The following is a 27,000-nucleotide window of genomic DNA, read 5'->3' as shown; positions in this document are numbered from 1 at the left end:
GTATTACAGTAGAATACTTTTGCTCTGCCTTTATTTGTCATCTTTCTCAAACACAAACAAACATAGAAGCTTGATAAACAAACAATAACAAATAAATATATATACACACATAGATAAATAAATTTATTTATTATTTATTACTGTTTTGTTTATCAAGTTACTATTTGTTTGTTTGTGTTGTTTATCTACTTATTTATAAACAGATAGATAAATAATAGATAGATAAACTACACATACAAAGAAACAGATAGACAGACAAACACAGACAGTGTACACACACACACACACACACACACACACACACACACACACACACTGAATTAACGGTGTTGTTCTTGTTTAGTCTTAAACAGCAATCGCCTGTGCCTGCATACAAAAGATACAAGGGTCTTGTTGAGCAGCAGAGTTTCAAGTTGACAACTGAAGAAAGAGGGACGCCTGAAACTGCTAAGGACTTGGTTCAAGGTCCTGAATCATCTATTCAATCAAGAAAACAGTCTGTAAGCAGCAAACGTAAAGACATAGGACACTCAGTTAGCAGCAAATGTAAAGACTTAGATGTTCCATCGTGGCAATGGAAAACACCTTGTGCTGACGACAGTGATGTGAAAGAGCGGCAAGTGTTAATGACAAAGAGTACAGATGTTTATTCAAAGAACAGTAAACTGCACACCGAAATGTAAGCAATTATTTGTCTTTGAGTAAGTGCACTTAGTATTACACTGTATATGTTGTGTAATCAATATTTGTAAAGTTTGGACGAATGAAGATCAGTAATATGTGCAACTGACTACCATGTACTCATGTTGCAATGAGACAAATCAACTGATACAGATGAACTGTATACTGCCATTGACTTTCAGTATAATGACTGTGTCTACAATACAAATGTTTACTAATTTCAGAGAAACTCTGGTGATAGTTGATTTGAACTATTTACCATTTTGAATCATCAACAGGCTTTTAATTTTTTATGCAGATTAATTAATTATTATTGGGTTGAGAACTTTTAATTTAAAACTTTTAATCTTACATTGCTATGTGGTCTGAAATACAGATGTAATGACAAGACATAAGCAGACAGGCTAGTAACAACTGCTTAGTCTTAACCAGTTCAGTTGTGTATCCATTTAGACATACTGATGATGTGGGATTGCCGGCACATGAAAGATACCAGCATCTTGTGGATGGCTTAGAGTTACCTCACCACTACAGAGTGCTGGCTGAGAAGTTTCGATGTGTTGATACCATAGTCTCACTGATGAAAAATCGGAAGGAGACGTGCACGTTTACGAGGTTGAAGGGTGGTGTTGAGCAGATGTGTAGAAGGTAAGCTGTCACACCGATAAGAGTAGGAAATTGTGAAATTAAAGGTATTCATACAGTGGAGAAGCACACTATAGTTAACAAAATATTTTACAACTTGTGTAACACAGCAGAGCGAAGTTGTGATGTTTTCAGAGGTGTATGTATGTATGCTTTTCTCTCATCTATATGAAGCTGCACCTACCTCACAGTGAAGATGAATGTTCAAGTGTTGTCTCCAATCTGCAGTTTGGTGTAAAGTCGCATTGTACTAATCGAGATTTTTAAATACAAAATGATCAGGGTCTTTCACCAGTGACGTCAGGTCTCTTGCACTTTCTTCTTAATGAGCATTTGAAATGCGATTTCTCCTTTATGGAGTCGCTTTGGCGAGCAACTAAAGTTCCATTGACTTCTCGAAGGCAAGGCTATTTTTCAAAACAACATGTTTTGTGTGCGAGTTCCTCTTTAATTAACGGGTGATAGAAGAGTGGGCACTACAAATTTGGTTGCATGCTTATCTCACTGATTACATGAGTGTTTTCTTTAGGTCATTTGAGAAAAAGAACCTTGGCCAAATGAAAACTGTGTGTCCTTCAGCTTACACATTCCAACAAGAGAAGGGGTTGCCATACTTTCATGGTGATAATGAGGCAAAAGTTGAATATCAGTTGACTGTTGATGTCAATGTGGGAACAGTGGATGGTGTCCAGTCATTGGAGGAAAACAACACAAAACATGCAGCAGCAGACCACAGAGTGTCAAAGTGTAATTTTAGGACTACCATTTCATCACTTTTGATTGCACGAAGAAGAATCTTTCATGAAAAACTGATTGAGATAGTGAAGCGCTATCATCAGGTTCTAGGCATTGCTTGCAAGCATATAACTTGTTAATTAATATTAAAACACAAATTTATTATACAGAACTATCTCAAGTCTTTGAAAGTCAATGCTCCAATAAGTGAGATCAAACGGTGGCATCCGAAATTTGATTTGAATGGAGTACCGGACATTGCGGTGTCACCGCTTCCAGAGCCTCCTATAACACAAAGCTGTACAACAGCTGGTGACTTACTTCAGGATGCAAAGCACAAATTAACTCCTAAGGTACAGGTTGTTGTTTCATAATGAAAAGCGATACTTTGTTATTGGCGTTGAGTTCCTCTGTTTTAATTTAGGTAGTCAGAGCTCTCGAGTCTGCGAATAGGAAGACTGTGAAGAAAGACGTAGGCAGAGAAACTTCTAATACATGTTTGGTTGAGGAACGTTTGTATCCAAATTCGAAACCGAAGAAGGTGCATCCAGGTCTGAAAGGAGTTTGTTCCTCACTTCTGGAGAGGGTAAGCATAGGCAATACTGTAGTAGGTAGGTGTAAAATCAAAGAGTGATTACAGAGTCAATTCAGGAGATTGACACGTCATATGCTGTTAGATGGGTATGGGATGGGACATGTGCAATGGTAATAGTCTTGCGTAGCCAGACCCATTTTTGCCACGTCGTACTTCCGGACAAAACTGGGTCTGGTGAACAGCCTTTGATATCACTGTGTGCAGCATAGTCAGAAATCGGCTATGAAGACTGGATTTGATTTCTTAAACGCTTAACTAACGACCAGACTGGTACGCACGCAGTGCAATCCATATCTCTTGTTTACAAAGAACAACTCGAAGACTACAGCTAGAGTTGTTGTTATTTGTGAGATCTGCATGTCTGCAGCGGCAATTAAACACGGCCACGAGAACATTGACGTAGACAGGCTAGGCAATCTGTCACGATCAACGTCGTATGTAGTAAATAGCTCAGTTGGTTAGAGTCATCTTATGGAGTGTCTACATCCGGGACCTTGAAGTTTGCAAGTTTAAACCACAGTGATGGCGAGCTATGGCATAATTTCCTTAATTAAGCAAAAAAACTAACACACAATTGCTTTCCTCAACTCAGGAGTATAGAATGAGTACCAGCAGAAATGCTGGGGAAGAAGGCAGCCTCCTTAGGTAGTTGCTGCAGGACCCGCTGGAAGATCAGCCTCAGGCTGAAGGGGCATTCCTGGGTAAATATAACCTCTCCTTCTTTATGTAGCGTTGTGCACTTGTGTCACAACAGAGACTGAATGCGAACGTACTCAATGTAAAGCAATCAATGCATACACAAAAGACATGAGATGATTACAGAAAGATGACTCGTCTTGTTTTGATGACATCAGCTCCAAGCCAGGACCAGATATCGCTCACTCTGGACTGTCCGCGGTCTCTTTAGACGTCAAATAGCAAACAGCATTGAGTACGTTCGCATTCAGTCTCCGTTGTGAAACGAGCACACAACGGTAGACGTACGTCGACAGGCTTTGAGTTGTCCTCTTATGAAACAAGAGAAGCTAATTGAGATATGATTGCACTGCTTACCAGTCTGGTCTTTAGTTAAGCATTTAAGAAACCAAATCTGGTCTTTAGATAGCCGATTTTTGGCTACGCATTACACAGCGACATCAAAAGCTGTTACCAGACCCAGTTTCGCTTGGAAGTATGACGCGGCGATAATGGGTCTGGCTACTCAAGACTACAATGGTAACTTGTGACACTCTGATGTCGTGCGAAGATAATAGAGCAGTTGAGACATGGTTAGGAGGTTTTTTGCTTCATTGAACTCAGTTTTCATTCAACTCAGTTGTTGAAGTTTAATTCTCAGGCACTGTTTTTGCAGCTGATTTTGAGTAGTCAGTGATATGGTATTGTACTGCATCTACTGTTGTACGTTTTTGCCATCTGCCTTTTTTGTATCTGACATCTAGAAATGGTGGTGAAATTAATTAATGCTATTTGCAGTAATAATCATCATGCAGTTTGCTGTCTTTGCCAGAAGTCAGGCTTCTATTGTATTATCAGCCAAAGTTCGATTGTGACTAATGCTATTTGTGTCATGTGGTTGACATAGTAAGTAGTGACAAATTTTGTCATTTGTGGAGATTTTGGCAACTAGTTGTTGATAAATTAAGATTACATTTGTGAGTAACTGCTCTGACGAAAGCAATGGAAGCAGTTGGAAGTAGCAAATAGCAACAAATGCATAAATCAAAGTGTATCTATTTCTTTACATTTTATGTTTAGTAATGAGATAGAAGGAACAGTGGATAGCTTGTTATTTTTAGAGCAACTAGATTTGTGGGTATGTCATTTTCAATTGATAGGAAATTCGTCTAGTGCAAACCGTTTCAAAATGCTGCTATGAAAGTTGTAACATTGCAACTTGTTCATGAAATTCAAACCAGGGTAACGCAAGCAATAATTTGGTACAATGTTTGGGTGATTGGTTGGTATCTTGACTGTTAGTTGGTATCTTGACTGTTGGTAGGTATTTTGACTGTTGGTTGATATCTTTACTGTTAGTTGGTATCTTGACTGTTAGTTGGTATCTTGACTGTTGGTTGGTATCTTGACTGTTGGTTGGTATCTTGACTGTTAGTTGGTATCTTGACTGTTGGTTGCATCTTGACTGTTGGTTGGTATCTTGACTGTTGGTAGGTATCTTGACTGTTAGTTGGTATCTTGACTGTTGGTCGGTATCTTTACTACAATAGGAACTGTGTATTGCAAATTTATTCTTATTTTTGTCATCAGATTCGAGAGAAAGAAACACAGATGATTGAAGAGACCCTAACACGAGATCCAGCTGTTGAACAGAAACTGGCAATGATGTCTCGTCTGCCGGAAGTTTGCCGTGTATTGCGTGGGTTAGTACATTTAAGCGATAATGAAAAATCGTGATCTTGATCTTTAGTGTGTATTAGTACATTTGTCACCGAGAGAAAGTCGTCATTACCTTGGGATATTGTTATCAAAAAGTTGCATGACAGTTGCAGTACTGGAATGTCTACAGGTGAACTAGTTGTGTTTTGAAAGGCGCAATATCACTGTTGCTATTACTTGTTGTGATTGACTGCAGTGCCAGCTGAAGAACACCTGAAACTTTTGATCGAAGTTGTTCCTACTTGGATCAGTCTGGTCACCGTCAGGCATACAAAGTATGTGAAACTTGATCGGAAAGCTGATTTGCCAGATGTCTTGGCCAAGATAAGAGAACAGGAGAAAGCAATAACATGTGGTAACTCAACAGTGAAGGATAGTTGATTACATGCTGCTATTTAGGATAGTAGGAGTTAAACATAAACATTTATTTATTTCCAGCGTGATGTGTTGGTGACAGATTCTGGGCAATCGTTATCATTTCTAAGCTTGATGAGTACTGTACTATAGTAAAAGATGATTTAATGAGATGTGTGGTGCAGATACATGTACGGTAATGATGGCATATATATCTATAGTGTCTTGACTATCAATAAATATGGATGATGTTTACCAATTAGCAAATTATGCAATCTGCTACTGCACAGGAAGTTGGTCTTTTCATCAGGTGGCATGAAATAGTTCCTGTGCTATGCTGGGCCTAATTGATGACTCTGACACATGACAATGTCGATCTTGTTAGATGGTCACCTACTAACTTGAATCATGTGATTTTTGCATTTCTCATGATCTTGAATGCTATGGTTACAAATCTGTTTTAGGTTTGTGTGGCTTCTGTGTTAGTAGCAAACTTGATAAGTGGTTTGTCAAATGTGCTAGTGGAGTTGTACATTGGTGGGATACTATAATTATAATGGATAAATAATGTAGGTTTGGTGTATGTTGCACACTTCAAACTAATGTACTTGTACAAGTAAACCTCCATATTCATTGAATAAATGGTACTGTATAAAGGTGAGACAACGATATCAGCAGTGCAATATAATAAAGTAGATGCCAATGACCAACATCAACTCAGATTGGTTAGTTATATGAGGTGTAGTATGTGGAGTGGCAAACTGTGTGTAGGAGCTACACTATCATTGCGTATTACAGAATGTTGTTTAGACATTTGATTTTGTACACACAACTTGTAACAACGGAAATACAATATAGAAATAAGCAATTTTGTTTTTGATTGCTGCTGAATTTGCATGTACTGTCTGCAACAACATTAGTTTTTGCCTAGATTGGCCATCATAGGCTAAGTATGTAATATTGCTCAGAAGCTCGAGTGTCTGCATTTTGCTCTCCACAGACTTTCTGAGGTCTTGGCAAGGAAGCACTCTGTTGCTATAAAGTTTAACAGCAATCAGATTTAATGCTCATCTTGAGTCAAGTTTATTGGCTTCTATATCTAGTAGTTCTCACAAAGTTTGGGTCACCAGTCTGTTATATATTTTTGTGTAAGAGGTAGAGCTGGAAAGAAAGAATTAGGATACTTCCTATAGTGGGGACTTATTTGGAAGTTTGTGGATCTTACTGAAGCATCCTTATCAAGACAGCTCAATGCATTCAAGTCTAATAGTAGTGCTTCAGAAAGAAGCACGTTGAGAAATGTTCAGGAACTCCACACCTGTATTTGCAGGAATTGCATAATGTGCGGATGCCAAGCTTTCTAAAATGTGTCTGGAGTCTTGTCATTTTCCATTCCGGTGTATTGCCAACATGCAAATATTGGAACCTCTTCTCTGAGAATCTAGTTTGTGTGAACACAATGTAAAGGTTACATTTGTTTACCAGGTGCTATGATGACATCTAGCTGACATGTTGACAATGACAACATGAGATTGAAAGTTTATGCAAGTGACTACAAGATGCGACAGCATTGATCTTGTGTGACTGAGTGTGAGATATGTGCATGTTTTCTACCTGCGATACAGAAGGAGCCTAGTCCATTATTTCGTATGATTTCCTCTGGGTTTAGTTTATTTTTGGGCAAGAGAATGACGATGTGTCTACTCAGCAGCCAACTACGCGTATACCAATATTGTTAGCAAGTGGCAATTGAGTAATGATGGTAGGTAGGTGTGTCTATGCAGTAACACCTTGTTTGCACTCTTACTTCCACGGCCATCTACTCTAGATACAGTCAGGAATGAAGCTCACGAGCAACAGGCAAACTGTGATGTCTCACGTGAATCTGGTGCTGAAACTTTTGATAGACGTTGCCATGATTGAATGAAGAATACACTTGTCATTTATTTATTCAAGCCGGATTATCCTTTGTCACCTTGTGTTAGTGTACTGCTGTCACAGCATGTTGTGATTTCTTGGAATACACCTATCTTGGCAGGTTTGTGTTCAGGCGGTAAGTTTTCAAAGTAGCATTTGAATGCGGAAGTAACATTCAAATGCAGTAGATGGTGATCTATACATGTACATAATTAATTAAGGAGTTCTCAGTCAGTTCTCAGTCAGTTCCCAGCACCCACTTACTTGTTTGTGGTTAGTGTACTGCTGACACAGCTGGCTGTGAATTCTGGGGACTAAACCTGTCTTGACATGTTCTGTGTTCTTGAGCTAATCTCCGGAAGTAACATTCGAATTTGGCAGAAGACACACATATAAACCTTTGGCATTTGTTAGTGCTTCCACATTACTCACCAGATTCTGTGTTTGGTGACTGGTTTTGCTACAAGATGTCAGTAGGTCTCGTCTGGCTGATTCTTTCTGTCACTACAATCGGCAGTACAGCATATATGCCTCAGACCAGTGAGTCAGTATGTGACAAATGGTTTGACGTTTTTTACTATTTTGTTTGTATGTAGAATGTTCAACGCCAACTGCTCCACAGGAGGGATCTGTACATACTTTGTACAAGTCATACCTTAGCATCGCTGTGGCCACTTACAGTTGTTCAAGTGGATATCATCTCTATGGTTCCAGAACTCGTTTATGTGTGGGTGGACATTGGCTGAGACAACAGCCAACTTGCGAGCGAGAAGGTTTAAACTCTGGAATTAGTTTGAGATTGTGTTGAAGTTTTTATGATATGATTTCAAATTATAGTGTGTTCCCATTTGAAAGACCCTGTTGGTGGGACCGTCAGGATTGTGTATCATGTAGGGAGGAGATCAGGGTTTGCAAGCTATAGCTGTAATGTTGGTTATCGTCTACAAGGTGAACGCTTGAGGAATTGTGTTAAAGGGCAATGGCTAGGAGAGAAGCCCGTATGTTCGACCAAAGGTAAAGATCTTCAAAATCTTTATTTCCTATTTTTACTGATTAGAACTCTTTCTAGTATGTTCACGTCGATCTAATCCAGTTGGTGGTTTTGTCAAAATTGTTCTTCGATCCCAACATACATCTGGAGTGGCTACCTACAGTTGCAAGGTTGGATATGATTTGAAAGGTGAAAGTGTGAGGAAATGTGTTGAGGGCCATTGGCAGGGAAGCAAACCATCTTGTTCAATCAAAGGTAAGAAGTATGTCATCGCTATTGATGGTCAATGTCACATTGTGTAGACAGTGATTTCTTGTTTTTGTGTGTTTGTTGCTATTGGTGATAGCGTGTGGCTAACTCGAAAAAGCTAATAATGAAGTTTCACTTTTCTGTTTCTACATACTGAGGCATGGGATTTCACCTTCTTCAATGTGTTAATTACTTATTTGGTATGATAATGCAACATCCTGTTGATAATTTTTAGGTTAGAAAAGTGTGTTGGGCTTAAAAGGTTTGCTAAAAATAATGAAGGAGCACTAAAGTGCTAAACCCTCGGCTGCTGCGTACTGGCACCTGCTAGTTAACGTGAAAGGCTTGAGGGGGGCCTGACACGTTGACTGGTACTTGGGATTGTCGATATCTTACACGCTCATTAACACCAGCAATAACAATGAGCACATGCGCAGCCACTGCGTTCCTATTGCCTGTCTTCCAGCTACAGAACCTTCCACAGCAGTACATTACTGTAATCCTAGCGCATGCGTACTGGAGTTATTACTTTTGGGTTAATTAATTACTTTTTCTGATGCTTGAGGCGTTTAGCTGGACAACAAAGTCAAGCGTTTATGGTATCTGACCACAATGGCATTATCGTTGACGTTTAGTGTCAATTCTGACCCTGTTTATTAACCGTTTGTTTTTATGTGTTCTGTTATGTATGATCGTAATTTATTATGCCAGAATGTAATGACTAGCAAGAAGTATCAATGTTATCTAGCTAGTCAGGCATTCTGTTATGGTCATATTATATGTTCAACATAAGCAGATACAGGCGTGGCACTGGGGGCACTTGTCCCCGTTTGGGGGAAACTTTCTTCTAATTTAATTAAGTGAATTGATCTATCAGAGTCATTGGTACGTACTTTAATAAACTTTAAATAAACCAGAACTTTTGGTTTTATTGAAGTTTTAATACATCCAGAAGGCTACATCTTCAAATCTGAGTATACAGGGTCCTACAACTATAAAACATCTTGACCTATTACCATGCATCTATAATACCTGGATGTGCGCATGCTCACTGTACAAGATACACACACACACACACACACACACACACACACCTCGACTTTATGTCCCCTCCTGTTTGGCAAATCCTGAGTCTGCAACTGTGTTTAATTCTCTCTTTTCTTTCAGTTTTACTTGGTTTATGTTTAATTTAATACATCTTTAGAATGTCGTTTTCCTCCTCCTTCTGAATTTTCAATTGGCCCAAAAGTAACCAGTCACAACGGCTTGAAGAAAGCCAAATACCAATGCAGACCACACTACAAGATGAGAGGTCAGAAGACACTGATCTGTCGAAATGGAGTCGTTAATGGAAATGCTCCTACATGCCATCTCAGTAAGCAAGAATGATTTGAATGCAGTATTTCAATCGAGTAATACAATGTTTGATTGGTCAGATATGTTCAGTGAGGCTGAACCAATTTGTAGTTTCTCAGATACATCACGTGACTGTCGATACATTGCTGATGAATCCGATGTGGCTAAGTGGAGAAAAGTAGATTCCCCTGCTACCTGCAGAGTGTCGTCCAGGCGCTGGAAATTGATGAAAGTAGAGAAACAGTCTTTGACTAGAATGTTCTTGAGGCCTCTTCCAAAATCCATGCAGCAAATTGACATCACGAATTTTTCAATGCCTTTTGTACGACAGAGCATTGCGAGAGGTAGATCTTCTCTGCCTGTTCCTCAACGCTGCTCTTTCGTGCCCACAACTACGCTTGAACTTCGTTTACACGGTAGTATGACAACCAAACGTACTAGCCCTCCCAGGGTAGAGACCGACATCAATAATGGTTTGCTTCGATGGACTAGAGCAGCTGGATCTCGTGTGGATAAAGCCACATTTGAGGTGGGTCCGTTGCACAGCTCGTATGCTCGATACGTGAAGTTCAATTTGGAGGCTCCAGTCGATGCGCTGGCGTATGCTGTCTACATTTTTGGTCACTGTTTACCTGATCCACCTGGCAGTTTGTATCCTGTCCATGTTGTACCTGTGGCGTTTTCTCCACATTCTGTGAGTCGAGACTTCTGTCTAAATCTGCACAGCAAAGTGAGGTGCCAGTCAACTGGTCGTTTCCGTTTTGTTCTGCGTGTTAGTCTCTACTTTGTGTACTATGGAGATGCTCCCAGAAAGGTCACTTTTAGAGCCAAGGGGGCATACAAGAACTTGGAAGACAGTCTCTGTTTTGGTAAGAACTGCAGACAGAACGCTTGCCAAGTTTCATTGGTTATGACTTTTGAATGATTGTATGTAGGTTTGAAAGCGGAGAATGAGTGAAATGGTTGAAATAACTTTGATTTTGATTGTCCCAATGAGACAGTGAGAGAAACTTGGTACAAGACACTTGCTTGTTTGGCAAGAAAGAATTTGCCGTTTTAAAGTTTGTGTGTGTGTGTGTGTGTGTGTGTGTGTGTGTGTGTGTGTGTGTGTGTGTGTGTGTGTGTGTGTGTGTGTGTGTGTGCGATTGATGACATCACACTTGGTGGTTACATATATCTGCATAATTGCAGTACAATGAGTTAGTTGACAAAAATATATTCAAAGATGATGGCCTAGACTTTTGGCGTGGTTTGCACAGTGGCATATATCCACACTACACTATATGCTGACGGTCATCACTCAATAATAATTATTCATTATCTCGCTGGAGTTCTACAAGTCAGGCACATCCATGCCCAGATAAACTTACAGGGATCGTCTGACTTGGATTACCATCTCTGAAAACCCATTTCATTCATTTTTAGTTGATACTGTAATGTTTCCTATACTGCTACCTTAGCACGTCGATACTTCGATATGCGGTATCTAAGGCCGATTTTTTTAAATATATGTTTCATCTGTGAGTGCTTGAGACGTGAAGATATCTTGAGAACGTTACGTCGAGCAAGCATTAATTGTCAAAGTAGTACGCTTGAAAACGATTTCAAAAACACGCTTTAGAAAATGTATTGAACGTTTTCTAGTTGTCAATGGCAAACGGGTTACATAATTCTATGCAGACTAGCTAATAAACTACACTCGTTTGCTTGTAATGTCTTACAGCGTATTAGCTGTCGCGCATTACTTCCTAAAATCTACAGACATCACGGTGTTGGATTCTGAAAACATGTTCTCTTTCAGCGGTACAGTATACTGTTGCGTGGGAATGTATATATACTCACTGAAACCGAGAAGATCAATGCTATACTTTGTATTAAAAATGAGTTGCTCCACCACACTTCCGTTCTATGAATAATATGTACACAAAGCTAGCTCAACGTGTACAGCAAATGTGGTGTGTGTGTGTGTGTGTGTGTGTGTGTGTGTGTGTGTGTGTGTGTGTGTGTGTGTGTGTGTGTGTGTGTGTGTGTGTGTGTGTGTGTGTGTGTGTGTGTGTATACGAATAGTGATATGTATATGTTGGGACTAAAAATTATTATGTTACTCAGCTACGCTGCCAAGTAGTAAAGTTATTGTAGTCAATCTTGTTATCAACAACGTTCGGTGTCAACAGTTCGTCACTTGTCTCATTGACCAGAATGAATGGACATGATGTCCACATTGATTGACGAAGAACCACGAAATAGATCTTACTTAACTGAAAGAAATTAGAGAGGGGCGGAAAGGTAGCAATACTGCCTTGGTCACGAGAATGCACAGGCTTAACCGTAACGTCTCGAATGCACAAATCAATGCCAGTGGAAAAGAATCTGTTAGAATAAGCAGTGATGCTTAGAGTTTGCTTAGGACAAACATCGGTTCTACCAGCACAGAGTGGTCTGCCACTATGTTTTGCAGTCCAACAGCCATTGATTGTCTTGACCCATGCCATCATTTTGTTTTGTTCCTCTATTTGAAGTTGAGTCTTTAAGGTTTGGTTTTCAGTCTGTAAGGTTTGGTTTTCTGCCTGCAGCAGTCTAATACGTTGATTTGCAGTGTCTAAGGCCGATTTGAACGTTTCTGTTTTCTTTTGTTCGTCAGTAAGCGCCTTAGATGTGATTGCAAGTTGAGAGCGCAGGGTTGAGCAAACGTTGACTGCAGCCATCACAACAACTTGTCTTGGTATTCTAGTGTCTGTTGCTGCTCTTTCTAGCATATCTTGATTCAACTTTGTAAAATCAATGTTTGCGACCATGTGTGCAATCTCATCTTCATTTATCTTCATGACGTCTTGGGGAATTTCTAACATTTCGATTAGAGCCACAAATGGAGCGTCAAACGAGTCTCTGCTGCACCAATCAGTTGATTGCAAAACGTGTACAAAATCAGATGGAGTTAGAGATCGGTGCCGAACTTGTACTAGAAGGTAGCGGTCGGTTACTTCCTCTACACAATCAGCAAAATTGCTGTGATTGGCCTGAGTCACTCTGTTCAGTTCTATTATAATGTTTGGTTTCAACTTGTAAACAACGATGTCATCATCATTAATGTCTGCAAGTTCCTCATATATGCTTGCACACATAGAGAATATACGACCAGCAGATGTCTGTGAATGTGTGGTGGCGAACTCCAAAGCTATAGGAAACCAAATTGGGGCGGCTGCATTTGAGCCTAATGTTGATGCCTCATCAGGAACGTAACTCATGATTGTTTCAAATGCCTCGAGCAGAGTTGTCGAGCTTGCTGCTGATGGGCGACTAGGGTCAAGAGAATAGGGAGAGGTTTCTTCCATTTGACTTCCTTTGTCGTAGCAGTTGATAATAGAAGTAACGTATGCAGTAGACACAGACGTGATCATCGACATATCACATTCACTTTGCTGCATTATTTCTAGAATTTGCTCCATCCAGCAAATAGGAAGGTTTTCAAAATTGAGAGACTTACAAAGGTCATCGGATGGCCCATTTTCGTCTTCTTGATACGATTGGAAGTGACATACTGCCCCTTCCACGCACTTTTCCGTCACTCCTTCTCTCTCTGCAACAACTCCGATGTCAGTACAGTTGTACAAAATGTTTAGGCAGCTGGTTAGGTTTTGTTCCGTTAGTTCTCTCAGTTTGTCTTCACATATCTCTATTAGGTTGTTGTGTCCGGACATTTGGAGGTATGAAGCAGCACAGAGCACGTGACCGATGTTCGACTCATCGAGTCTGTCTTGAACTGGTATGCCGTAGCAGAAGTCGACGATCAAGTTAATCGTATCGTGGTTTGCTGGCATGTTGGATAGATCGACTAAGTTGGCGTCTTTCATTCTCGAATTCAGCAAACTTCGAAAGTAGTCGGAACGTGACGCCATCAATACGCCATGCACTCGCAACTGCTCATCGCCAATTTGTATCGTGCAGTCGCACAGCAGACCACTCGCACGCATAGTTTGTAAAGATTTCGGATCCATTTCGAAGTGTCCTGGAAGAAGCAAAAAACTGAGGCTACAGCAATCGTCCTGTATGTGGCGTGACTTGCCGTCACCAGACTTCCGTTTTCTCGTTGTACACGCAAGGTTTGGTAACGGCCAAAGTAGAACAGTTAGAGTATAGCCTAGCAATGCAGTACGCCAAGTTTTGTCTTTCGAACGCTTATTTAGTGCAAGTTACAAAGCAGAGACCAAGGGATGACGTTCTCGGCAAAAATTGGTGCCATCATCTAAACATAGATTAGACCCCGTTGTACGGGCTTCAAACTTAGCAATTACATTCAATCAATCATAGTGAACAACGTTATGATTTATTTGCAATTGTTGCAACGTCGACCTTCGAAATTTCCATGTCGTTCCTCTTTGTCGATCCCGACGATATTCTCTATTGGAGAAAGATGAAGAAAGAAGGCGTAGAGAGTCTGGTCGTGCATGATTGGCGAGTTCCGACCTGTAGTTGGACGTTTTCACTTCGGCCAAAATCGGCCGTCAAGCACACCGAGAGGAGGATTTGGAAGAGGTTAGCGAAGATTCCGAAGAGAAGAGATATTGTTTCGTAATCCCTAGGTTCGTCTAAACATGGTTGGGAGTGCTGTTACTCAACGGATTTTTTCTTTCAGGCGTCATCATACTTCCGGTCGCTTTGTTGGTGGCAACGGAACCGGATGTCTACAAGAATGCACCGTCGCGCTAGCTAGTAGAATGGCGTAGGTGAATACAAGATGTCTCTACGTACAGAAGGTTTGGTGTTGCACACTTTTTGCGGCATTCGGGGGTCATTTCAGGTCATTTCGCACGGTCTGGTCAGAGAATTGGTCAGGGCGTGGTCGCTGTCGAACAGAAACTTGAAGCTGTGCGTCGTACAAGCAGAGAACGTGCTTTGTTGAGAATAATAGTTTGTAGATAGTGTAGATAGATGTGTACAGTTGGTTATTTCTACTTTGTAAGTAGTTTTACAATAGTTTGTGTAGCGGAGTGTTGTGTACAACTGTTTCTCTCTTAACCTGATTTTGTACTGTCCCGAGGTAAGCCGAGGCAAGCGATGTTTATAACCGTGTAGAGTTGAGTCTGTTGCATCTCCGAATTGGTTTTTGTGCCTGTATGCCTTCATTCTAGGTTCTGCGCTAGACCCACAACGTTGAAGGGGCGTTTCCTAGTTGATACCACAGTTGGCATTGATATCAAACTTTTGTACTGGCCAACGGTTAGATGGCGTTGACGACAACCATCGTACGAAGTGGCAGGTCTGTAGCTATCGAGGTAGATGTATAGTGATATTTAGAAGATCTACCCAGGGGTAGTTCATTTTAACGTGCTTGTCCAGGCTATAGTAGCAATTAAAGCTATCTTTACATTCTCGCTTTCCACAACTATGAGCGTTGTCTAGATCACCACAGAATTAATTTGTCGCAAACTTACGAGTCTAGACACCTCCTTTTCAAAACCGCTACTTCTATAATTTATCTAAAACTGTTCAAAACGACTGTCGTTTCACGCGATCTCAAAGTCTTTAATTAATTAACACTAATAAAATAGTCTTATCGTCACACAACGAATGTTAGCACATACGGGACATAAATGTTGCCCACTAGGGCACGCAATACTTTAGCACTACCCGCTCTATGGGGGGTGGCAATCTGGGCGGTGGCAATCTGGGCGGTGGCAATCTGGGCGGTGGCAATCTGGGCGGTGGCAATCTGGGCGGTGGCAATCTGGGCGGTGGCAATCTGGGCGGTGGCAATCTATCGTTGTATGCCACTTCTGCAAATAAGACACACCTTCCGTGACACACGCACGCAAGCAAAAGCGGCCCGGTGAGCCGGCGGGAATTAGAGGATGGCGTACAGAGGCTGGCGAGCGCACGTCCCATCCGCATATTCGGTTAATTGATTGAGCAAACAAACTGTGCCTCAATCTGCGTGCTAAACACGTCATAAACACGCCTACCCGCGTAACGTGCGTTAGAACATGTGGTGGCCAAGGTGCTGCAGCTGCGACGGGAACAAGACTGAAGACAAACACTTGACAGACAGTGGTAGTCAAGGTGAACTGTTGGTCTGTTGGTCATCGAAACCTCGCGAGAGAGTAAGGTAAATGCAGTAGTTTAGTGATTCTCGGATATGGAAATCTTAATTAAGATGCATAGGCATAGATTTGTATAAATTTAATACAATTACTGATTTTTAAAAGGTTTAGTCACATTTTTTATTTACAATAGATACTTCTTATTCACGGCATATTAGGAAGACTACCCTAATTAATAAGCAGCAATTGCAAGGTCAAACACGTCTAAATTTCTTATTTAGTTATGCAGCAATGTTATCGACTAATGTCGACACCCAAAATATTTTTTCAAATTGTTGCTAATCTGGCCATAACTTGTTATAAATTTTTCTTAATATATTGTCTACATTAAGTTTATTAATAATTATATAAGTTATATAATTATATAATCCCTTTATTGCCCGCATTTCCATCCGGGCTACTCTCTAATCTGCATACAGGTGCGTCATCCAGTAGATATTCCAAACCAATACTGTAGTGTAGTGACATTTGATACTAACTACATGCACACAGAGTAGTACGCGTGCGTAGCTTGTTATTGAGTTACTTGAGTGTTGGCTAGTGTAAGCTGCCAATATAACTCTGTGTCAAGTACTAAGCCTACTGTGTCGAACCCAGGACATACAGATACAACATTGGCGACGAAGCTAGGGCGCAGTCAAGAGTCCTAGGAAAGCTGGCCGAGTTTCAAGCTAGAACTGACAGCGTAGACGAATATGTCGACCGATTCAAGTTGTATTGCACCGCAAACGACGTAACTGACGACGACAAGCAGCGGGAAATATTCCTAACTACGGTAGACGCAACTACATACAGGCTGTTATTCAACCTAACCAGACCGGGAAAACCGCAGGACAAGACGCTTGATGAACTACCTGAACTCATCAGGAATCACTGTCATCGTAACTTAGTCGCAGAAAGATTCCGATTTTGTAAGCGAGTCCAGAGGGAAGGCAAACCGTTGCCTCCTATCTTGCGGAACTACGACGCTTGTCAAAAAATGCGACTTCCGTGACTATCTCAATACAACCCTGAAAGATCACTTTGGCTGCGGGCTTTACTTCGAAGCGGCGCAACAGAAAATATTGGCCGAGTCCGACCTGGAACTTGATAAGGCAATTTCGGTGGCTCAGACGTACGAATCTGGAAGACGTGAGACGCGGTCATTACGTGGTCAGTAGCGAATTCAGAAATTGAGAAAAGAGACGTCTGTAAAAACAAAATTTTAACCACGCCTACTTCGCCTACTTTAGTTAGGATTCAGTCACTTTAATAATTAAGAACTTTGGAGCTGTCTCCCTTGGGCGTAAAAAACCAATTCCAAATAATTCCCCAGCAGAAACAAGAACTAGCTGCATCAGCTGGTAGCAGCTAGCTAGCTATCTCAATCTAGGGTTATAGCAGCTAAGGCTATTTATATATCGTATTCGCCCGTAATAACGCCCATACTGAAATAACGCCCATGCCCGCATATACGCCCATGTGCGACAGGTCAGAACTATCATCCCGAAAAAACGCCCATGCCCAAATATAAGCCCAGAATACGCATGCGCAGACAAAGCAAAATGGGTCCGCAGAACATTCGTCTCCGTCTGTGTGCGTTTGATGAGCTGGTGTCAATGTTGAGTGAGAGTGCTTGCCGCTAGACTCATGTCTTCGTTGCAATTACCGCCCCTGATGCTCTTGACGGGCTTCAGTCCGACCACGTGTGTCTACTGTTTAGTTTCTGCGTGTATGTTGATGCTGAATGGATACCAGTACCTTAGATCTTGCAAATGGATAATTGCAAGCATTTGTGGTATTTCTGTCTTCAAGTATTTAGATGATGACTGGCCAGACGACAACATTTAGTAACCATGCCTAGGATCAAAATAACGCCCATGCCCTAGTATACGCCCAGAAAAAAGTGTTTCTTTTCTATACGCCCAGGGCGTTATTACGGGCGAATACGGTATGCCATACATATAGTATTATATACATTAATTAAGACATAATGTTTAGTACAATGGACACAGTGGAATTAAATGACTTTACATGTAAAAAACTTGAATTATTGATCAGCTAGAACAAAAGCAATCTTCATTCTCCTAGGATGCAATGATGCAAATGAGTTCACAAGTAGATTTAGTGCTTCTGGAGATTTCCGAATTCTTTCATATCGATCACTGTTTATTTTAATGATTGCCAATCCATTTAATCGATCATCTGTCATTGTAGATCTTCTGCAGGTTTTAATCAGTTTGAGTTGACTAAAGCTTCTCTCACACTCGCAAGTGGCGACTGGAAGCGTTAAAGTCAACTTAAACAAAACGAATATGTTAGGAAACTGGATCTCATCACATGATTTGAGTGCATCAACAAGCTTTGTTGGAACTTCAGCTGAACACTTCCATTTCCGGACCACATTCGATACTCAATGGAAAGCATGCTGTGATGAGTCAAGTCGTCTTTGAAATGATCAGCAGCTTGACTGAGTGTTTCTGGAAAGTCATCATGAGATTTAGAAGCAACCTTACTTGGAACCAAATGAAGAAAGCCATGAACCAAGTACTGGTTTCCAGAAAATCTGTTGTCGAGCTCCCTTATGACATGAGATAGGAACTCATTGTACATGGTTACACAATAATACTGCTCTGCACTGCATGTTTCAATGTTGCTTCGATGAGACTGTCGCCTTGCAATGCGCGGTTTGGTCAACTCAAAATCTTTACCATGGAGATCTTGTCCTAACTTAAGACTTTCGGCAAAGATGGTATTGAATTCTTGGACACAGTTCTCTCTCATTTTCTGTAGGATTAAACGCACTGACTGAACCTGCTTGTACGCATACATGCATCAGATGCTTGCATTTGAAGCTTGACTGTGAGTCCTTTGAGACATTGCAAGATTTCAAGGAGAATCTTGAAGCAAACTAAGAAAGAAGGCGACTGAAGCTGATACAGATATCTATTCGCCTTTGTGATTGTATTGCCATCCCAGCCCCAATCAGTACCAAAGTCTTTGTGTTGTCCTGGAGAAACCATAGCTTGCAGATACGTGTGAAGTGCTGGTAACAACTCAAGAAAGACTGTACGAATCAATACGTTGAACCCACCTTGTTCTACAGGCGTCTTTGAGCTTTCGGGCCTTGGCTTCTGGAAGGAATTTATCCATTGTCTTATCAAACAGTCGTTGCCTTTTGGGAGAGAATGCGAAGAACCTTGCAATGTCTCCGATGTATGCCTCAACATTCATGAATGCTTGGTTCTTACATGCAGACACTACAGCAAGATTCAATCGATGAGCAGCACAGTGGAAATAGGCAGGCTTTGGAGCTTGCTGTTGAATAACAGCACTACACCCTGATCTTGCTCCAGACATGTTACTGGCTCCATCGTAGCACTGCCCTCGCATATCACTTGGTGACAATCCAACTGTCTGTATCCAGTTCAAAATTGCTGCAGCAATATTCTTTCCTGTGATCCTTTCTACTGAGACAAAGGCAATGAATACTTCCTTCACAGTACCATAATAAACGTAGCGAAGGTAAATTGAGAGCTGCTCTTTGTTTGAAATATCAGTGACTTCATCAACAATGACAGTGTAGTATTGGCTCTTTTTTACCTCTGCTATGATTTCGTTGCAAATGTATTTGCCAACCACTTCAATCAATTCGTTTTGAATCGTTTTGGATGTGTATCTAGCATTTCTTGGAGAGTTCTTGAGATGTTCAGAGAGAATATTGTCAGTTTCAGCCCCAAAGCACACAAGCTCAATGAAATTCCCTGGGTTTGAGTGTTTATACTCAGTATCCTCCCAGTTGAAACAATCATCACGATGACCGCAAAACGCTATGCCTTGTTTTCCACACAGCAAGACTATTTCTAACAGAGACGAAATCACTTTCTTGTTAGCCTCCATTTGCTTCCGAGCCTCGGATACAAGCACTGTGTCAATAGCTTGTGATGGGTTACCATAACAATCCAAGAATGCACTCCTTTTTGCCAGAGAAGCAAGATGGTAATCAAGCTTGCCATGAGCTAGCGTCCTGTCAGATAGTTTTCGCCATGTTCTAAAAGGTGCAGTCACTAACTGACCTGTAGAATGTCCACCAGGTAACTCCGGAGCAAAACTGCACAGGCTCGGCAGAATGCCCCATCCTCTGCACGACTGTAATAGAATCAAGGATATTTCTTAATAAACGAGCTTGGTGTAGAGTGGCGATATTGTTTAGAAACAGCACAGTACGTCTTTGGGTAATAGGAAGGATCACGATTTGGCTCAGATGTAAGCAATTGGTATTTATGTGTCGGATCCAAGTCATTTAACTTCTGGTTTGCATTTAACAGTCCTCCAATATCGTCAGGAGGGAAAGCAGTGCTAGACTCAACTTGGGACAGAGTGGTAACACTGGGTGACATTCGACTTGGACCTGTAAACATTAAAATTAATTGTTGTTGTGATACTTTGTATTCTATTTGCAGCTACATGTATGTAACTTAATATTTGAATTTAAGATTAATACTATTTATAATCTACTTACCAGAAGCATTTGGGGATTCACAACGGTCTTCTGTTACACAGTTTTGTGATGGCGAACCTATATCTGCACTTGAGTGTGACTCTCCCTCGGACTCTGTAGTAAAGGGAATAGTCAGTAAATGGTAATCCATTGAATTTTGTCAAACGTTATTATATAGAGTATAGTTGCAAATTTGTCATCCCCATTTACCTTCTCTGCTTCTTTTGGAGAAGAATGAAGTGATAGGTGTAGCAACATGTCTCTTCATTTTGAAGTATTTGTTGACGATTTCATGGAATCAGTAGATGCGTGGGATTGTAGAATGAAGTTCTCTGAGCATGAGTTGATCTTATGGCCTCGATCTACCGTCTTTTTGCGCGCTTACAAACAAGCCTACAGTAACACGATCTCGGCAACCCGGCGAAAGGACTGGACCGTGGACCTGGTAGTTTCGAAACTTAGCTAGCTGTCTTTAATTAAATATACTGTTGAGTAACTCAGTTCATACAGTAACGCAGTACCAAAGAACAGGTATTTTTTATTATAATAAAAAATCGAATCTGAAACAGTGATGCTCAGCTCAAAGGGGAGGTCTATAGACCCCATAGACCCAGCCTGAATCCGCCACTGGTTGTGAGACACCACGGAGTCACAAGGAGACGGTGTTTAGCCTCAAAAGCAGCAGTAGCCAATCACAAAAAATGGCCGCAGGAAAGGAACGTCAACGATGCGATGGGCAAGGACACACTTCTGACAAGTGCAGATTCCGGACGTATACGTGCAGGTTTTGCAATGCAAAAGGCCACATTGCAAAGGCATGTCGCAAGAAAAAGCAAAGCAAAAAGGAAACGTTACCAATGCGCGCGAAAGGCGGACAAAGAACCGACCACATCGAGAAAGCGGAGGTGAGTATCATTCACATGCTGTCAGATACTAGGAGCGGTCCTAAAGCAACCTTAGAAGTGGCGGGGCGCGACCTAGAGTTAGATGTGGATACTGGAGCATCTGTGACCGTACTACTGCACCATGTTTACAGTCAGTATTTAAAGTATGTACAGTTACAGAAAAGTAAGACTGCACTGCGATCATATAGTTGTAAACCGTTACGCGTAGTGGGCGAGGCAACCGTGCCAGTCCGATACGGCAATCAACACACAATGGGACGAATGTTGGTCGTTCATGCACCTTCAAAGCCCCAGTAGTGGGAAGAAATTGGCTCCAGTCGATAAAATTAGACTGTCAGTCTCTGTTTATGGTGCAAGACAACCCACCTGACGTGATTTCTGAATTTCGTGCGTTATTCCAATCGGACATGGGAACATTACTCTGATACCAAACGAATACCACGCTACAGAAAGGTGCAATTCCTAGGTTTCACAGACCCAGACCTGTGCCGTATGCTCTAGAGAAGAAGGTCGAGGAGGAATTGGGCAGACTTCAGAATGAAGAGATATTGAAACCGGTAGACTATAATGATTGGGCAGCACCCATAGTCGTTGTAAGACGGGGAGACGGATCTCTAAGAATCTGCGGTGACTACAAAGTGACAGTCAACCCATATTTGGAGATGAACGCATACCCATTACCAAATCCACAGGACCTATTTGCTACGTTAGCCAGGGGTAGATACTTCTCAAAGTTAGACATGAAACAGGCTTACCACAAATGAAAGTATCACCTCAGGGCCAAAGTATTTGACTATCAATACGTCAAAAGGTCTCTTTGCATATACTCGTATGCCATTCGAATCAGTTCCTCGCCAGCTATATGGCAACGTGCTATGGACGAAATCTTACCCGGAATTTCCAGAGTTGGAGGTTTTTAGACGACATTTTGATCGTGGGGAAAACAGCAGCCGAGCACGATGACCGTCTACGAATGGTTATAGGGAGATTGAGAGACCTCGGTCTGTGTCTCAAGAAAGAGAAATGTGAATTTCGTTAGAAAAGTGTAGAGTACTTAGGGCACATCATTGACCGCCAGGACCGTGACCATCCGAAAGCAAACTCACAGCAATACGCGAAGCTCCAGAACTGTCGAATGTGACCCAGATGAAGGCCTCTCTCGGTCTTCTCAACTATTATAACAGATTTCGCCCAATCTTTCAACTATTTTACATCCACTGCAAGAAGAATCGGTAGTGGACATGGAAAGCGAAACAACGAAGGGCTTTCGAAGCATCAAAGCAGAAACTGTTGAATTCAGGGTTTCTTACTCACTATGACCTAGAGAAACGTGTAAAAGTAAAGTGTGACGCATTACCTTATGGTATTGGTGCCTGCCTGTTGCACGTAGTGGACGACGGAAGCGAGTAACCTGTTACTTTCGCCTCGCGAACACTGTCATCAACTGAGCAGAAATATGCCCAGATTGATCGTGAAGGTTTACCCCTCATATTTGGCGTCCGCTATGTTACAAATACCTATTTGGTAGATCATTACGCTAGTAACTGATTACCGCCCGTTGATCAAGATATTCGGACCCAAGGAAGGAGTACCATCGCTTGCCGCCGCCCGTCTCCAGTGTTGGGCGTTGATATTGAGTTTCTACAACTATCAGCTAGAATACGTGCCAGAAGTTAAGAATGCAAAAGCGGACATGTTGTCCCGCTTGCCGACAGCTGTAAATGTGATTGAACACGATGAACAGTTGTACCGAGTCGATTATTGCAAAATGTTACCCGTAAAAGCGGTAGACGTGGCTAGGGAGACCAATAAGGACCCTGTACTAAAACGAGTGTATAAACATACACTTAGGGGATGGTCGAAACACGGTGAGACCGAGTTACAACCGTACCATTGAAGAGCCGACCAGTTGACTATCGTTGTGGGTAGTCGTGTGATTATTCCACACACACATTGCGGAATATAGTACTTAACGAGCTTCATGAAGACCACGTTGGAGCTAGACGCATGAAGGCCATAGCAAGAGGGTTTGTCTGGTGGCCCTGTCTTGACAAGGATATCGAAGATACCGTTAGGGCATGTCAAGTGTGTACAGACACCCGACATAGACCAGTGCAATCTCATTCCCACCCTTGAATTCACCTTAATGCACCATGGAGCCGGCCAGCTCCACGCAGACTTTTGCGGAAGTCAGTGGAAAACAATACTTAGTAATCGTCGACGCGTTCTTGAAGTGGCCGGAAGTGCACGAGTTGGGGACTCGTGCGGCCTCAACACATACCATCGAAGCCTACAGTAGAACATTTGCCTGCCATGGGTTACCTGAGTTGTTAGTAACCGACAACGGCCCACAATTTATGTCACAGCAGGTTTAGAATTTATGAATGCGAACAGAATTGTGCATCAGCTTACGCCACCGTATCGTCCTTCCTCAAACGGACAGGCGGAACGTCTAGTGCAGGAAGTTAAGAAAAGCTTAAAGACCAAGCAGTCAAGCCGCACAGTTAGCCACCAAATATCGATTTTTCTTTTGCGGTATCGAACTACACCAAACTGCACTACGGGCAAAACACCCGCCGAGTTACTGATGAAGAAGGAGCTCAGGACGAGGCTTTCGTTTCTGAGGCCGGAGTCAGGGAAGAGTCTTCGAGAGAAACATCGAGACCATTACGATATAGTAACTGAGCAAGTTCGTCAAATGAGCCCGAGAGACACCGTCATTGTCTTAAACTCTAGGCGTTACGGACGTGAGAAATGGTTATGTGGCACAATCTTACAAAGACTAGGGCCAGTCAACTATGTGGTCGATGTCTACGGACATCCGCGATATGTTCATGTTGAACATTTGCTAACCCGAAACCCTCGGACCATACCCGACGAGTTCATCTAAAGTGGACCAGAGCACGACGTGATAATACCAACGCCAACATCGTCGATTACTACAACTCAGGACCAATCGATACCCGTAAGACCTACGGATGTGGGAACACCTGTCGAAGTTGATAGTCAGAGAGCACACAGTCCACCCGCCCAACCGCTGGGGTACCAGTGCCAGTAGAAGAGGAAACCATGACAACGTCGTCAGAGACACTGGAATCCCAAGAGCGGAAATACCCACAACGTCAGAATCGACAGAAGCCTGCACGATACAGGTAGATTTAGCTAAGGTGGAAGGAATGTAGTGCAGTGACATTTGATACTAACTGTATGCACATAGAGTAGTACGCGTGCATAGCTTGTTATTGAGTTACTTGAGAGTTGGCTTGATTGGGTCACCAGTTTGTTATACATTTTTGTGTAAGAGGTAGAGCTTGAAAGAAAGAATTAGGATACTTCCTATAGTGGGGACTTATTTGGAAGTACGTGGATCTTACTGAAGCATTCTTATCAAGACAGTTCAATGCATTCAAGTCTAATAATAGTGCTTCAGAAAGAAGCACGTTGAGAAATGTTTAGGAACTCCACACCTGTATTTGCAGGAATTACATAATGTGCAGATGCCAAGCTTTCTAAAATGTGTCTGGTGTCTTGTCATTTTCCATTCCGGTGTATTGCCAACATGAAAATATTGGAACTTCTTCTCCGAGAATCTAGTTTGTGTGAACACAATGTAAAGGTCACATTTGTTTACCAGGTGCTATGATGACATCTAGCTTGTTGACAATGACAACATGAGATTGAAAGTTTATGCAAGTGACTACAAGATGCGACAGCATTGATCTTGTGTGACTGAGTGTGAGACATGTGCATGTTTTCTACCCGCGATACAGAAGGAGCCTAGTCCATTATTATTTCGTATGATTTCCTCTGGGTTTAGTTTATTTTTGGGCAAGAGAATGACGATGTGTCTACTCAGCAGCCAACTACGCGTATACCAATATTGTTAGCAAGTGGCAATTGAGTAATGATGGTAGGTAGGTGTGTCTATGCAGTAACACCTTGTTCGCATTCTTACTTCCACGGCCATCTACTCTAGATACAGTCAGGAATGAAGCTCACGAACAACAGGCAAACCATAATGTCTCACATAAATCTGGTGCTGAAACTTTTAATAGACGTTGCCATGATTGAATGAAGAATACACTTGTCATTTATTTATTCAATCCTGATTATCCTTTGTCACCTTGTGTTAGTGTACTGCTGTCACAGCATGCTGTGATTTCTTGGAATACACCTATCTTGGCAGGTTTGTGTTCAGGCGGTAAGTTTTCAAAGTAGCATTTGAATGCGGAAGTAACATTCAAATGCAGTAGATGGTGATCTATACATGTACATAATTAATTAAGGGGTTCTCAGTCAGTTCCCAGTCAGTTCCCAGTCACCCACTTACTTGTTTGTGGTTAGTGTACCGCTGACACAGCTGGCTGTGAATTCTGGGGACTAAACCTGTCTTGAAATGTTCTGTGTTCTTGAGCTAATCTCCGGAAGTAACATTCGAATTTGGCAGAAGACACACATATAAACCTTTGGCATTTGTTAGTGCTTCCACATTACTCACCAGATTCTGTGTTTGGTGACTGGTTTTGCTACAAGATGTCAGTAGGTCTCGTCTGGCTGATTCTTTCGGCCACTACAATCGGCAGTACAGCATATACGCCTCAGACCAGTGAGTCAGCATGTGACAAATGGTTTGACGTTTTTTACTATTTTGCTTGTATGTAGAATGTTCAAGGCCAACTGCTCCACAGGAGGGATCTGTACATACTTTGTACAAGTCATACCTTAGCATCGCTGTGGCCACTTACAGTTGTTCAAGTGGATATTATCTCCATGGTTCCAGAACTCGTTTATGTGTGGGTGGACGTTGGCTGAGACAACAGCCAACTTGCGAGAGAAGGTTTAAACTCTGGAATTAGTTTGAGATTGTGTTGAAGTTTTTATGATATGATTTCAAATTATAGTGTGTTCCCATTTGCAAGACCCTATTGGTGGCACCGTCATAATTGTGTATCATGTAGGGAGGAGATCAGGGTTTGCAAGCTATAGCTGTAATGTTGGTTATCGTCTACAAGGTGAACGCTTGAGGAATTGTGTTAAAGGGCAATGGCTAGAAGAGAAGCCCGTGTGTTCGACCAAAGATAAATATCTTCAAAATCTTTGTTTCCTATTTTTACTGATTAGAACTCTTTCTAGTATGTTCACGTCGATCTAACCCAGTTGGGGGTTTTGTCAAAATTGTTCTTCGATCCCAACATACATCTGGAGTGGCTACCTACAGTTACAAGGTTGGATATGATTTGAAAGGTGAAAGTGTGAGGAAATGTGTCGAGGGCCATTGGCAGGGAAGCAAACCATCTTGTTCAATCAAAGGTAAGAAGTATGTCATCGCTATTGATGGTCAACGTCACATTGTGTAGACAGTGATTTCTTGTTTTTGTGTGTTTGTTGTTATTGGTGATAGCATGTGGCTAACCCGAAAAAAGCTAATAATTAAGTTTCACTTTTCTGTTTCTACATACTGAGGCATGGGATTTCACCTTCTTCAATGTGTTAATTACTTATTTGGTATGATAGTGCAACATCCTGTTGATAATTTTAGGTTATAAAAGTGTGTTGGGCTTAAAGGTTTGCTAAAAATAATGAAGGAGCACTAAAGTGCT

At 41.6% G+C, this 27,000-nt stretch overlaps 6 protein-coding genes and 1 long non-coding RNA gene across 7 annotated transcripts in view; 4 read left to right on the top strand and 3 right to left on the bottom strand.

Moving 5' to 3' along the window:
- Nucleotides 1-5,577, top strand: part of LOC134178305 (DNA replication factor Cdt1-like) — a 6,113-nt gene extending 536 nt beyond the window's left edge. Inside the window, exons 2-9 of the mRNA XM_062645164.1 lie at nucleotides 344-679; nucleotides 1,135-1,329; nucleotides 1,856-2,165; nucleotides 2,232-2,414; nucleotides 2,486-2,647; nucleotides 4,922-5,034; nucleotides 5,092-5,180; nucleotides 5,247-5,577. Of these exons, the coding sequence (XP_062501148.1) occupies nucleotides 627-679; nucleotides 1,135-1,329; nucleotides 1,856-2,165; nucleotides 2,232-2,414; nucleotides 2,486-2,647; nucleotides 4,922-5,034; nucleotides 5,092-5,180; nucleotides 5,247-5,431 (1,290 nt within the window). The 5' untranslated portion in view covers nucleotides 344-626 and the 3' untranslated portion in view covers nucleotides 5,432-5,577. The remainder of the gene's footprint in view (nucleotides 1-343; nucleotides 680-1,134; nucleotides 1,330-1,855; nucleotides 2,166-2,231; nucleotides 2,415-2,485; nucleotides 2,648-4,921; nucleotides 5,035-5,091; nucleotides 5,181-5,246) is intronic.
- Nucleotides 5,578-7,651: 2,074 nt separating this feature from the next.
- Nucleotides 7,652-9,950, top strand: LOC134178063 (sushi, von Willebrand factor type A, EGF and pentraxin domain-containing protein 1-like). The gene is made up of 6 exons (XM_062644846.1): nucleotides 7,652-7,682; nucleotides 7,757-7,861; nucleotides 7,918-8,094; nucleotides 8,159-8,335; nucleotides 8,391-8,567; nucleotides 9,766-9,950. The coding sequence occupies exons 1-6, from the start codon at nucleotides 7,652-7,654 to the stop codon at nucleotides 9,948-9,950; spliced, it is 852 nt and encodes a 283-aa protein (XP_062500830.1).
- Nucleotides 9,951-10,620: 670 nt separating this feature from the next.
- LOC134179147 (uncharacterized) lies at nucleotides 10,621-10,990 on the top strand. The gene is made up of 2 exons (XR_009969801.1): nucleotides 10,621-10,786; nucleotides 10,853-10,990. It is a non-coding gene; the product is annotated as an uncharacterized LOC134179147 (long non-coding RNA).
- Nucleotides 10,991-11,700: 710 nt separating this feature from the next.
- On the bottom strand, nucleotides 11,701-13,924 carry LOC134178831 (uncharacterized). Its single transcript, XM_062645735.1, has one exon. It carries the CDS (start codon nucleotides 13,910-13,912, stop codon nucleotides 12,023-12,025), a length of 1,890 nt encoding a protein of 629 aa, XP_062501719.1. The 5' UTR covers nucleotides 13,913-13,924; the 3' UTR covers nucleotides 11,701-12,022.
- Nucleotides 13,925-18,044: 4,120 nt separating this feature from the next.
- On the bottom strand, nucleotides 18,045-18,826 carry LOC134178062 (uncharacterized). The gene is made up of 2 exons (XM_062644844.1): nucleotides 18,335-18,826; nucleotides 18,045-18,293 (listed from the first exon to the last, which is right to left on the bottom strand). The coding sequence occupies exons 1-2, from the start codon at nucleotides 18,824-18,826 to the stop codon at nucleotides 18,045-18,047; spliced, it is 741 nt and encodes a 246-aa protein (XP_062500828.1).
- A 225-nt stretch (nucleotides 18,827-19,051) lies between these two features.
- On the bottom strand, nucleotides 19,052-20,646 carry LOC134178061 (zinc finger MYM-type protein 1-like). Its single transcript, XM_062644843.1, has 3 exons — nucleotides 20,517-20,646; nucleotides 20,212-20,405; nucleotides 19,052-20,143 (listed from the first exon to the last, which is right to left on the bottom strand). Exons 1-3 carry the CDS (start codon nucleotides 20,644-20,646, stop codon nucleotides 19,052-19,054), a joined length of 1,416 nt encoding a protein of 471 aa, XP_062500827.1.
- Nucleotides 20,647-23,780: 3,134 nt separating this feature from the next.
- On the top strand, nucleotides 23,781-24,290 carry LOC134178060 (uncharacterized). Its single transcript, XM_062644842.1, has one exon. It carries the CDS (start codon nucleotides 23,781-23,783, stop codon nucleotides 24,288-24,290), a length of 510 nt encoding a protein of 169 aa, XP_062500826.1.
- The last annotated feature ends 2,710 nt before the right edge of the window (nucleotides 24,291-27,000 follow it).

Source organism: Corticium candelabrum, chromosome 4, assembly GCF_963422355.1.
Source record: "Corticium candelabrum chromosome 4, ooCorCand1.1, whole genome shotgun sequence".
Lineage (NCBI taxonomy): Eukaryota > Metazoa > Porifera > Homoscleromorpha > Homosclerophorida > Plakinidae > Corticium > Corticium candelabrum.
This window is presented reverse-complemented; position numbering and strand designations above follow the sequence as displayed.

Excerpts from the sequence above, each read along its gene's own strand:
- LOC134178062 (XM_062644844.1), bottom strand. The coding sequence starts at position 18,826 with ATGTATGCGTACAAGCAGGTTCAGTCAGTGCGTTTAATCCTACAGAAA. Across the intron at positions 18,294-18,334 it reads TGTTGATGCACTCAAATCAT|TTGACTTTAACGCTTCCAGT; the intron begins GTGATGAGATCC and ends GTTTTGTTTAAG.
- LOC134178060 (XM_062644842.1), top strand. The coding sequence starts at position 23,781 with ATGAATGCGAACAGAATTGTGCATCAGCTTACGCCACCGTATCGTCCT.
- LOC134178061 (XM_062644843.1), bottom strand. The coding sequence starts at position 20,646 with ATGGATTACCATTTACTGACTATTCCCTTTACTACAGAGTCCGAGGGA. Across the intron at positions 20,406-20,516 it reads TGAATCCCCAAATGCTTCTG|GTCCAAGTCGAATGTCACCC; the intron begins GTAAGTAGATTA and ends TAATGTTTACAG. Across the intron at positions 20,144-20,211 it reads ACCCAAAGACGTACTGTGCT|TCGTGCAGAGGATGGGGCAT; the intron begins GTTTCTAAACAA and ends ATTCTATTACAG.
- LOC134178831 (XM_062645735.1), bottom strand. The coding sequence starts at position 13,912 with ATGGATCCGAAATCTTTACAAACTATGCGTGCGAGTGGTCTGCTGTGC.
- LOC134178063 (XM_062644846.1), top strand. The coding sequence starts at position 7,652 with ATGTTCTGTGTTCTTGAGCTAATCTCCGGAA. Across the intron at positions 8,095-8,158 it reads GCCAACTTGCGAGCGAGAAG|TGTGTTCCCATTTGAAAGAC; the intron begins GTTTAAACTCTG and ends TTCAAATTATAG. Across the intron at positions 8,568-9,765 it reads ACCATCTTGTTCAATCAAAG|AATGTCGTTTTCCTCCTCCT; the intron begins GTAAGAAGTATG and ends ATACATCTTTAG.